General features: G+C 36.3%; 1 protein-coding gene across 2 annotated transcripts in view; it reads right to left on the reverse strand.

Annotated features, from left to right (window-relative positions):
• The window catches only part of ITGAV (integrin subunit alpha V), an 85,228-nt gene that overhangs the window by 51,732 nt on the left and 20,245 nt on the right, over positions 1-13,251 (reverse strand). For both annotated transcript variants that reach the window (XM_024750649.1, XM_024750648.1), the window contains exon 3: positions 1,517-1,608. In XM_024750649.1, coding sequence (XP_024606417.1) covers positions 1,517-1,608 — 92 coding nt within the window. The remainder of the gene's footprint in view (positions 1-1,516; positions 1,609-13,251) is intronic.

Consider the following 13,251-nt stretch of genomic DNA (forward strand, 5'->3'; position numbering starts at 1 on the left):
TGAAATCAGAATGACAAGGAGCCAGCCCAAGTGAAAAGCAGTAAGATGAGCGTAAGATAGGCAGAGGGACAAACACTAAGGATCTAACTGAAATGACTTGGTATGGAAGGAATAAAAAGACTAGTATAGCTACACATGTGAGGTGGAGTGAGATGATACCAAAGAGAGAGCAGCTGGTGACCGGATTACGCAGATGCTTATAAAAACTAGGAGGAGCATAAGATTTTTACCCTGAGAGTGATGAAAAGTGCTTGACTATTTGAATCAGGCAGGTGAAATGCTCTGGCTCGCTCTGGTCCTTCTATAAAGAATGGGTTGTAGCTGGGGCAAGAGAGGAAGCAGAGGGATGAGAAGAGCCACTGCACTGACCCAGGTGAGGAACGACGGTGGCTTGGTACAGGGTAGAAATAGTCGAGATGATGATTTACTGAGGGCCGTGGGATATATTCCGGAAGCTGGAGACAGAACTGACAGGGCTTGCTGGTGGATGGGGTAGAGAGTCGTGCCTCTAAGATGGGGAATTTTATAAGGAAATACTTATTTTTGTGGTTTTTCCTTTATGATGGAGGGTAACAGTTCCATTTTGGTCCACATTCATTTTGAATAATATATGACATATACAAATGGAAATGTCAAATTGGTAGTTTGGAAATACAACTTCTAAAGATCCAAGGAGAATTAAGAGCTAGAGCTATAGATTTGGGGATTATGATATATAGATTGTATTCAGAGCCAAAGGATAGGATAGGAGCAGCTAGGTAAAAGGTGTAGCTGAAGAAGACAAGGGCCCAGAACAAAGCTCAGGGACACCTCAACATTTAGAAGCTAAACTGAAGTAGAGCTATTAAAGGAGATGGCAAAAGAGCGACCAGCGGTAAAGGGGAAAACCAGAAAAGTACAGAGTCCCAGGAGCCAAGGAAAGAAAAGTATTTCAAAAAGCATGGGTCAAATGACCTTGTTGAATGGTTTTGAGTGGGCAAGAAAAGTATTCTTGACCTGCAAGTCAAGGATGACCCTGCCCATGCCTACCTGAGCCTGACAGGAGGGGTTGGGAAGAGGATGGGAAGTGAGGAAGTGGAGATGGTTACTGTAGAAACCACTTTCAACAAGTCTTTGAAAAGGGGAGCAAAGGAAGGGGACTGTAGCAGAGGGGACGATGAGGCAAAGGCAGGGGTGTTTTATTCGTAAGGAGAGGAGGTACTAGGGCATTTAATTAATCAACGGCACACTATTCCTAAACCTGGCTGGACAGAAACAAACTGATGGGAACCACCGAGTAGGGCAAAAAAAAATGGACAATGTAGGAATGAAGGTGAAGGTAGCAAAAGCCAAGTCTGTGAAGGGTGAGAGAGAGGGTATCCTTAGAAGGGGTGGCCTTTGATCAGAGCTAAGTTATCTGATTAAACTCTCTGCCCTTTAGCACACTGAATTTTACTATCAGCTTTCAAGCATAAAACTTCCTGTGTTCCCACATAAATTGACTGAAGTTAACTTATTAAATATCTAAAACACTTACCAAAATTTTATCCTGTTTTGACCTCACAGATGCTCCAAACCACTGATGGGACTTAAACTCCAACGGATCATCCTTGGCATAATCTCTATTGCCTAAAATAAAATTAAATTAAGTTAAAAAATAATTTTTAAAAAAAACTGTGAGGGGTGAGAAACAAAATATTCTTACTTAGTATAACATAGTTTCTTTCAATCCAACCAGGTTTATGACTAGTGTGCCTTTGATTAATCAAATAGTACACTGGCTATTTATCTCATATACTTTACACACATTGGGGATTTTCAACTAATTAGAAAAAATAAAACACAGGATGACTTAGAAGTGTCTCAGATTTGTTATTAATCCTACCAATTATCATAATGCAGATTTGTTATTAATCCTACCAATTATCATAATGCAGAAGTGAAAAAGTAACAGCATGTGAAATTTTCCAGTTGCTAAATTGTAAGCAAATTAACTATTAAACAAACACTTATGATTACCTTCTGTACTCCCAGAACTTCTTTCTGTGGCATGAAGATATTTACAAAAATAGAAGGCTATGAAACACCTTTATAGAACACTAGCTAACACTTAGTCAAAGACTAAAGACTTAGTAAAACACTTAGCTAACACTACACTAACATTTAGTAAAAGACTAAGATCTTACCAATGACATTATAACGTGAGTCAGAACGCAGAACACATGATTTGGCTGGTTGGAAAAAGAATTTGATTTGGCACACTACATGCAAACACTTATTTTTCAGCCTACATTATTGAGGAAATTATTCCTGATATACCAGGCACTCATGTAAAGCACTGTAGATTTAAAAAGATAAAGATAAAAATCTTTTCCATGAGAAAGCTCTTGATCTGGTCAATGAAAAAATTACAGAAATATATGCATAAAGTATTTGGGGAAGGAGAGACTGTTTTTAAAGTCCAGTCTGTTCCTCTTAAAATCTGTTTATAATAATCATTCCTTATAAACATATATTTCAATAACTGTATTGGACAAATACATCAGACAAGTGTCAATTTTAAGAATGCCAGCCAACATGTTAATATCATCCAAAGGTTTGGTTAAATCTACTCCCTAAACCCCACCCATCTAAGGTAGTGCTTATGGTTATTCAATTCCATTCTGAGGACTTAAGACCAATTGAAGAGTTATACATAATTAATGATCATTTCAATAATGCCAGATGTCATCTAGGCAAGATGCAAGGTGTTAACATATTAGTTGTACTATTCTTTGAACATTTTCATTGTTTTGCAAAAAGAATTTTAATGTGTCAATTTCCAAAGTCCTCTATCTGTAGTCTAAACACCACTCACTGTTTTTTGTCAGTGGTCACAAAGGCACCATTTACTAGTAAAGGGAGGGAGGAAGGAGGAACAAACCAGCTAGTACATGCCTTTTACCATGTGAATCAAGGTTTCCCAACAGTAGCTGGCTTGCCTTTGAAGCCTATGTTCACATGCCTACCTCACACACCAGTGACCTATAGATCACCTAACAGTTCACGTGCTCCCTTACATTTCCCATCCTCCCATAGTTAGGTTAAAGCCACATAACTCATTTTTATCAATAAAATGAGTTCTGCTAAGAGCAGAAGTGGCATGTGTCCCTTCCAATTCAAGTCAGTTAAGAGTGGATATGAGTTCAGTAGTCATCAAGGAAATGCAAATCAAAACCACAATAAGGTATCATCTCATATCAATTAAGGCGGCTATTATCAGGAGATATGGAGAAAAGGGAACCCTGATACACTGTTGGCTGGCAATGTAAATTGGTGCAGCCATTATGGAAAACAGTAGGGAGGCTACTCAAGAAATTAAAGACAGAACTATTGTATGATCCAGCAATCCCACTCCAGGTATATATCTGAAGGAAATGATACCACTACCTTGAAGAGACCTCTGTACTCCCGTGTTCACTGAAGCATTATTCACAATAGTCAAGGTGTGAAGCAACCTAAATGTCTATGGTCAAGTGAATGAAAAAAAGAAAATGTGGTATATAATTAAAATGGAATATTATTCAACCTTAAGAGAAGAAGTCCTACCATGTGCACCAACATGGATGGACCTAGAAGACATTATGATAAGTGAAATAAGCGAGACACAGAAAGACAAACACTTCATTATATCACTTATATGTGAAATCCCAAATTGTCATTTCATTTTAAAAAACAAAATAAAACAAAAACAGTGGATAGGTATTCTCCATGTTTTCTTTCTCCCAGCCATGAGGTTGAAAGAATAGATGGTGTGGAATCCCTTAATGGAAGCAGCCTCAGTCCAAGTTTCTAAACCACCAAGAATAGCCAAATGACCTACACAAGATGATGACATGAGCAAGAAATTATCCTTTTTTAAGTGATTGAGATCTGGGTATTTGTTTGTATATTAAAAACAAAACAAAACCATGTTGCTACTGCAGTATAGCCTAGCACAGTTTGAGTAATATATGTTCTAAAAACAAAATGCTATATCCAAAATGGACTAACCTATAACTACAAAGAAGCTCAGCCCTTGGAAGAATTGGATTCAATTAATAGGTTTTTCAAGGATTTTAGCCATAAAATATATGCTTACAAGTTATTTAATAGGATTTTTTAAAAATTCCACTGCAAGCTAACTGTGTTCTCTCACTGTTACTGGATTTCTATTCTATTCTTTTCTACAAAGGAAATAAAGGCATTTTCCCCCCTTACATTAATGAAGCAGGAGAAATACAGTATGACAGTGAAACAGTCGGTGCTTGGAGGGATTCACTTCTATTCATTGTCCCTTGAGACCATAAGCATCATGATAAACTCAGGTAAGCTTAGCCTGAGGGAACTGACTTTATGATCTAATGTATCTGAACAAAAAAGTACAGCATTATCACAACTGCTACCTCCTGCTTCTGCTTTCATTTAAAACAGCCTTTTCAGCAAGACCCTAAAGATGTTAAAGCAGAAGCAAAACTTTTCTATATTAGAGGAAATCTTCCATGAACGAAAGTACCATATTAGAGAGGTGGTACTCACATTAATTTAAGACTCCATGTATTTCCTCATACTCTAAAACTTCGATTCAGAAAAAAAAGAGAGAGATGTAGGGACTTCCCTTGTGGCGCAGTGGTTAAGAATCCACCTGCCAATGCAGGGGACACGAGTTCGACCCCTGGTCTGGGAGGATCCCACATGCCATGGAGCAACTAAGCCCATACGCCACAACTACTGAGCCTGTGCTCTAGAGCCCGCGTGCCGCAACTACTGAGCCCGCATGCTGCAACTACTGAAGCCCGCGCACCTGGAGCCCGTTCTCCACAACAAGAGAAGCCACCACAATGAGAAGCCCATGCACCGCAATGAAGAGTAGCCCCCGCTTGCCGCAACTAGAGAAAGCCCGTGCACAGCAACGAAGACGCAACACAGCCAAAAATAAATAAATAAATAAATACATTTATTTGTTAAAAAAAAAAAAAAAGACACGCAGACCCAACATCACTATATTCTTGCCAATACAATATTCCTGCCTACAAGACACCTGGTATAGTTTCCTCAAAAATGTCAATGTCATGAAAGACAAAAAAAGTAAGATTCATGATTAAAAGAGAACAATCTATGGTAACCCAATGCAAGATATGATCTTTGATTGAATCTTGTGTCTGAAGAAATTTTTCAAGTTACAATGGACTTTAATGGACTTTATTAGATAACAGTATTGTAATAATGACATATTTCTAGTATGTGATGATGACAGTACTGTGGTTATATAAGGGGAAGTCCCAGTTATGAGGAACTGCCTGCTGAAGTGTTTTGAGGTAAAGTTTCACAATGTCTGCAAGAATACTTGAATCTAGGTGAAGGGTATACTGTTCATTGTATTACAGTTTCAAATTTTCTGTAAGTTTAAAATTTTTCAAAATAAAAGTACAGCAGTTAGCAAGTACAGATATTATGTACTATAAGGCCAACAACAGAATATCTTCTACTTCTCTTTATTTGCACTCTTTATTATATTTACTCTAATAATAATCATTAAAAATATTACAAAACAAATGAAAACATAAAACACAAAATAAAGCCATATGTAAAGATGAATCTAAATACCACCATTCCACCATAAAGAAATATCCTCTGCTCACATTTTAGTGTCTATTCTTAAACACTTGTTTTAGGAATACATGCATATCCTTTTATGCAAAGTAGATATTAAGCCAATATTTAAAAATATTCAAGCTATTACTATACATGTAAATGTATATACTTTTTTCCCTGTAACAATATGTCAGTAAGAGTAGATCTACAGCACCGTTTTCATTGTTGTTGAGTACAACATTATACAGCTGTACAGCAGTTTATTTAATCAACCCCCGTATCTCCTTCAGTTTCAAGTTTAGGAATATTTCTATTTTGATTTAAGAGACTTACATATTCCCTCAAAGTCACACCTACTTACTCTTCCAATATACACGGAAGTTCATTATAAGCTATCTGAGCATGAGCTCTTTGCTAAATGAAGATGATAAACCTTCTGGAAAATGGTATGTAATATAGAATATTATTCTAATGGCTAAATTTTAATCAAGGTTCCAAGATAAACTTATTTCTATATGTAAGAGTTCCCTTACCCTGAGTCCCCAGTCCCTTACACAAGCCCTGTAGGCCTCTGTACCCAAGGGCCACTGACCTAGAAAACCTTTTTGCTTCCATGTTTGATCCAAACCCTAACTGAAAAGTCAGGTGTAGCTGTCCATGACCCTAACACATGATGAAATGGTAGTCTGCCCCTGAAGGAAATATCTGATACAAGGGAGAGTCATGGGAACAAGTAATTACAGTGGAGCAATGGTAGAGGACTGTGTAAAGAGTAATGGGAAAAGGGTAGCAGAGTACAAGTGAGGGAATGCTTTCTGGGCCAAGAGAAGATTCTACGCAAAGAAACAAAGGAGTGGATATTCTTGGATTTTTTAGAGACTTGTGAGTTGTTCACTGTGACTAGAGAAAAGGGTCTAGAGGGGAACAGTGGTCAAGAGCTTTCATGCAACGCTAAGAGTGGACTTCATGGCATTTCTGAATTGCCCTCTATGCTAAGCAATTTTTCTTCAATTATATTTCTGAAAGGAGGAAGAGAAGTTTCCTCTGTAAGATGTTATCCCATTCTCTTCCTACTACTTTGAAAAACTGCTTCCATAGATTCTAGTTTTCCTAAACAAATGGACTTTTCTCTAAATTTGTAAGTGGTGGCATAGGACGCTGCTATGCATGGTCAGGTATTATGTGCTTCTCATTGCTACCATGTTCTATGTCCTGTTTTTTTAAAAAAACCATCAAAAACATCCCCTACCATTATGATTATGGTTATCTGCCTTTGTGGACATCAGGTTTAGCTTAAGCTAAAAAAATGTCCTGGAAAATAAGTAGAAATTTTACATATATTTTGGTTTTATTTTTATCATCAAGTATTATGGAGCATAAAAATCCATAGTTCTTTCCAATATGGCAAGCAATTTACCCACAGCATTTAAGAAAAATGAAGCAGCACCAGTCCAAGGTGAAAAAGCACCAGGCAATATGGCTCTTTTTGATTAAAAAGTATATTTGAAAAACCAAGACAACAGCCGTATCTTACAGCATCCAGTGATTAAAGGTGTTTTCAATTACATTAACAAACACAAGAAGTCAAATGTATTTGGCTATAATGCATTGGCATATATTGGCATCCAAAACTTAGTCAACAGTTTTCCAAAAAATATGTTATCACCCATTGCTTTGAACGCCTTCAGCTTCAACAGGGTCACAACCTCAAATTACCATCTTTTTAAGAAGTTTGCTCAATGGGAAGTTCTTCTTTACCAATCAGAACTTTTTTTTCCAGAGACCAAGTCTTAAAATACCCAATTCAACCTCAGGCAGAAGTTTCACTCAGAGGAAGTGTGAATAGAGGTGGGCGGGGAGAAAGAAAAGGAAAGCCTGTTCTCCAAACACACTGACAAGAAGTTCATTCATGACCTGGCTGAAACTGGCAGCTAATCCAGGGCACATGACGGAAGTAAATATTTTGAGTCACAGCCCTGAGTCACCATTTCGAGTGATGCCGGAACTCCCCGGCACCATGCCACCAACCTTGAAAGGGATACAGAATACAGACAACTGCAGAAATTCCAGTGCTGAAGGAAATGCTTCCTCAGGGAACAGTCAAGAAAGAACAATGATTTCTGTCCATAATTCTGTAAAACACCTTGAAATATTAGCTCTGATCTCCCAAGTAAATTAAAAGGAAAAAGAGTGTCTCACACAATGGCAAAAATGAGAAGAAATTGCCCCGTATTATGTAAATTAACATAAGACTCCATACTATCACTTTCGGAAATTCATAGAAGAAAATGCTGCTAGAGAATCTTAAAGTTAATTAGCAAGTACATCACCAGAGACTTGAAAATTTAACACCTATTTTGGTCGGCTTTTAAACTTGCCAGTTGCACTTTATCAGACTCCCATGATTGAAGACTTCAGGACAGAAGCATATTGGATAACGCAAACTGTCATAGCTTTAGACTCTGCCCGCTGATTAGTAACCAACTCCTCTCATTTTTTTCTCATTTCCTCCAAGTGTTTGAAAAGACACTGTCGAACATTTAACTTGCTGGAGAATTACAGGAGATGCTTATTTTTAAGACAAAGTTATCTTATCACCCTAAAGCTACATTTTTTTGTTTCTTCTTTTCATGCCTAAAGAATATCCTTGGGAACAACAAGACTACATCACCTTTTTTGAAAAGGCCAAAGGCCAGAAGAATGCCAAAACATTAGAAAAGCAAAACAGTAAACTTTTATTTGGAAGTGACCTGTGTATTTAGTCATTCAGCTCCCATTTGTTACTTTACGAATAATGATGTAGGTCCTCAGAGGGCTTAATTTTGCCCCAAAAAAGTGGCTATTAAAACGATGTAATGTACAGCATGGTGACTATAGTTAATAATACTGTGCTGCATATTTGAAAGTGGCTAAGAGAGCAGATCTCAAAAGTTCTCACCACAAGAAAAAAATATTTTGTAACTATGAACGGTGATAGATGTTAATTGACTTATTGTGCCCATCATATTGCAATATATATAAATATCAAATCATGATGTTGTATACCTGAAACTAGTATGTCAATTATACCTCAATTAAAAAAAAATGCCATCCCATATTCACCCTTTAATAAAATAGACAATTTGCAGTGTTCCTTAAGCAGCTTTTTACCTCAAACCTCACTTTTGCTCAGTCACACTTCCTATAACAAATTTGCCTGAAAGAAAAATCTCCCAATATGGTTTACTTATTTATGTGAAAATTAACAGGACAGAGAAAGAAATCTCTTTGATCATTCAGTTAAATAAATAAATCACAGGTAACTCCTATGTCTAAATGAATGGAATATAGCAGTTAAATGAGACAGATAAGGTCCCTGCTTTCAAGGGAGAGAAATAATAAAGAATTACATAAGATATTTTCAGAGTTACAAATATTATAAAAGAAATATGAGAGAAAATGAAAAAGTAGTCAGACAGCTGCTAGTATCATGTATTTGTAACATAATGCTATTGTGAAATAATGTATTTCATTGACTCAGAGCTGCAAATATTCAGATATCAACATCTTTGAAATATGAATGTGTATTACAGTCAAAAGTAACGTAATTATAACTAGCAGCATTTGTCAGTAGTACCTAAATAGCACATTTTAACATCAGTGGGGGTGTAATTGGGCAGTGGCTGGCATTGAACATGAGGTTTCTTTTTAGAGAGTGATAGAAATGCTCTGGAATTAGATTATAATAATATCTGCAAAACTCTATAATTATGTACCCTTAAAACAGGTGAATATTATGATAAATTATATCTCAATAAAACTGTTTTTAAAAGATGACAAACTTGTCAGGTAGAAAAGCAGCTGCCACATAACAGAAATGCATGTATATAATAAAGACTTTTTCAAAATTAACAAAAAAACCCAAACAGATGCATTCAGAAGGGAAATAGACCAAGAATACAAATAGACAATACAAAACAAAAACACAGAAAGAGCTAATAAACATATGAGAAAAGACTTAACCTCATTAGAAATCAGAAATGCAAGTTAAAACAAGATAAATGTTTCACCCACCAAACTAAGAAAGATTGTATCAAGTTCGGTTCAGAGATAGGTTGTATCGATGTTTTCCTACTTCGCAAATATCTATCAAATGTACGTTAAAAAACACATCCCTTTGACTTCCAAATTTCATTTTTAGAAATTAATCCTAATAATTTAAAATATGAACAAACACTTAATAAACATGCTCAAAGCACCGTTATAATAGATTTTAAAAACAGCAAAAAAATCTATCTCCAACACAATAGGACATAAATTGAGTAAATTATAATTTTACATATTTATACACACACACACACACACAAACAGTATATACAAAGGCCACAAGGTACATGCACAAACATGTTATACACACCCATCCAAATATATCCTATGGCCATTGATTTCCTGGGTGATGGGACTCGGGAGATTTTTATTTCCTTTTGGCCCCTCGAAGTTTTCTCATTTTTTCAGTCAATGAATATGCATTATTTGCATGTTTTAAAAGGTTAAAAAAAAAAGTAGTGTGGATACGTATCCAATAATCTTCACATACAAAAGCTTAGTTACAAGCTTCCACATCCCCTCTTAATTAACTTTGTTTACATTTTCATCTCCCACACATAAAAGTTTTAGTTCATGAAATTCAAGAACATTTAAATTGAGCAAGTTCCTCCTAGCAATTTTTATAAGCATTATTCTTCCTATATTCAATAAGCATTATACTTCCTAGTACTCAAACTACTAGAGTAGAATACTGTGAAAAATAATTCATTAAAAAAATCAAAATTCCAGATATTACTGAAGATCAAAATGGAGGTTAATAACTTCTTTGACTTAGTAAGAAAATACAGTTTCTTAATTTACGAAACTCTGAAAGACAATATGCAGTGGTTAGGTATCAGTATTAATGCAATGATGATTTGCTGTATAACTTTAAAGTGTCTTTAAATGTCTCTAGAAGCATAATTGCATTGACTTAAAATAACAAGAGATAAAGGTCTCTAAATCCAGTGTTTGGGTCCACAGACTACTGAAAAACTAATCACTTGTGAATCTAAAAATAAGTTCTTAAATCACAGTCTATGAACATGAGAAAGTGATACTAATTTACCTAGAGCTATCCAAAAACATCTTTTATATAAAATTAGATATAACTGTTTTCTAAAAGCAAACAAGAAGAGTCAGAAAAGTAGAGCCAGAAAAAAATATGATGAAGCTCATTTCACTGGGGACTGGCATTTATTTATTTATTGAATTATTACCACCACGGGGAACAGAGAATCAAAATCTACCTCTCCTTCCATGAGCAATTCTGATGCTTCTCATGGAGCCAGCACAAAGAATACAGGCCCTTTGAAAACACCCACTGCTCCATCAATGCTGGTTTGTTTCCTCTTAGTAATGAGAAGGAAATGATCCTGAAAGCATCTAACATTTTAAAACAAAAACTCTTTACTAAAGTTAAAAAAAACCCAAGTCAATGTTAAGTCTTAAAATAATGGGTGTGAGTCAGGTCAAAATGAGCCAGGAAGAGGATAAGTTTAAAGGAATATATGAACTCAGTTTTGGTAAAACATTTAAAATGTTAAAATACCAACTAACTGCATGAGTTAAAATAACAACTAACTAGTAATAAAGGAATTGCATTAATTGATTTCTAGGTTGCCTGCCAGTTCTCCAATTGTATAATTCTCTACTGGGGAACAACAGATTATATCAGGAGAAACAGTTTCATTAAAAAAACACACACATATATATAATTCTTTAGTATAAATTTATTTTGTATTAACAAAGGGAAGGGAGACTATTTTTCTCTGTGTTCTTTAACTTTCTAATTTGCAGGACTGTTGCAACTGGACAGATATCTAGACACCACTCTGAAAGATAGAAAATTCACCTAGAGAACAAAAGCAAACTTCAGAGGCTGTTTTTGAGATGGCCTGATTGTTTTAATTGCAATGAGCTGGCAACTGTATGGCAGAGAGGCCAGAGAGCAGCTAAGTTTTCTATTTTCTATTAAATACAAAGCGCTGTAATATCCAGAAGATACTCCACAGCATCTTTCTTGACTGGAAAATTGGCATGGCCAGGGTTTTCCCAGCCTACGGCCAAGCCCTTAGGGGAACAGGTAATAAGTGTTCCAGCAAGCCATTTGGGTGGCAGGGCAGTGATCTGACTTCTGACCTTCTCTAGAACAGATATTGTTGGTGAGAGGTGACATCCATTCACTGAATTTGGAACATAAACATAGGCGCTTCTCCTTTTATTAAGGGACGTATTTAACAATCATGCAGGCAAGCCCATCTTTCTACACAAAGAGACTTTGACTGTGCCAGGTGCTACATGTTCTCCTCTGTCAGTGCACATCATCAGTCTACCTTTTGAGAAAAGACTTACTATTAAGAAAACTGGGCAATGGTCAGTCTGTTAGCAACATCTGCTTCCTAAAAAAGGAAAGCATGCTGCAAGGAGAAGATTTTCCCAAATGCCACCATAACAGAGGTTACAACACAAACCAAGATATTATCCATTTAAGAATATCCACAATTATCTTTAGTTTTTTTCCTTTTCCATAATCATTCACTTCCCCACAACTGTAGTATGGGCATGATGTAAACTATCCTTTCTTCATTTGTACACTGCTTCATCGCTTATAAAGTACCTTCATAGACATTATCTCATTAAATGCACATGACAAACTTGAAGGGTAGGTATTATGCTTATTTGACAGATGGGAAAAAGTGAGGCTGGCAAACTTAAATCACTTGCCCAAGGTCGCATCTAGTGCGTGTCAGAGCTTGAATCTGAGCCTTCACCTTCTAGTTTGTGTTCCCCATAACCATAGAACCAAAGCAAAAACAACAAGAGAGGGAACAAGGCTGACTTACATAAGCATGGTTGTGCCTAAAGTAGCTTATAGTATAACCAATATGAAACAAAATATTTAAAAGGGCACTGTGGTAACAGAATAATCCCCCCCAACCCCGCCACCCAAAGATGTCCAAGTCCTAACCCCTGGAAACTTACATTTGAATATGTGACCTTACATGGCAAGAGGGACATTGCAGGTGTGATTAAATTAAGGGGCTTGAAATGAAAGGTTACTCCAGATTTTCTCGGTAGGTCTGATATAGTCACAACCGGGAGGCAGAAGAGTCAGTGTCAGAGTGGTGTAGCCTGAGAAAGATTCAACCAGCTACTGCTGGCTTTAACAATGGAGGAAGGGGCTACAAGCCAAGGAAGGTTGGTGGCCTCTAGAAGTTAGAAAAGGCATGAAAACAGATTCTTCCCTAGAGCCCCCAAGAGGAATGCAGCACTGCAGACATCTTGATTTTGGCCCAATGAGACAGCTGACCTTCAGAACTGAAGATAATAAATTTGTGTTGTTTTAATTAAGCCTCCAAGATTATAGTAACTTGTTATGACAACAATAAGAAACTAATTGAGGCATGAAGACAAAACTGAGATAACAGACTATCCCTAGCCTGCTACATAAATATTCTTGATATTGTTTTGTATACCAACATTATACAGTTTTAGAATATTTTTACTTCCTAAAATACATAGATCATTAATCCTTAAACTAAAGCAGATTTGCTTAAGTTCTACTTTTCCACATCTACATTCAGATAAATT

The sequence above is a fragment of the Neophocaena asiaeorientalis genome, unplaced genomic scaffold, assembly GCF_003031525.2.
Source record: "Neophocaena asiaeorientalis asiaeorientalis breed wild unplaced genomic scaffold, Neophocaena_asiaeorientalis_V1.1 scaffold172, whole genome shotgun sequence".
In the NCBI taxonomy this organism is placed as follows: domain Eukaryota; kingdom Metazoa; phylum Chordata; class Mammalia; order Artiodactyla; family Phocoenidae; genus Neophocaena; species Neophocaena asiaeorientalis.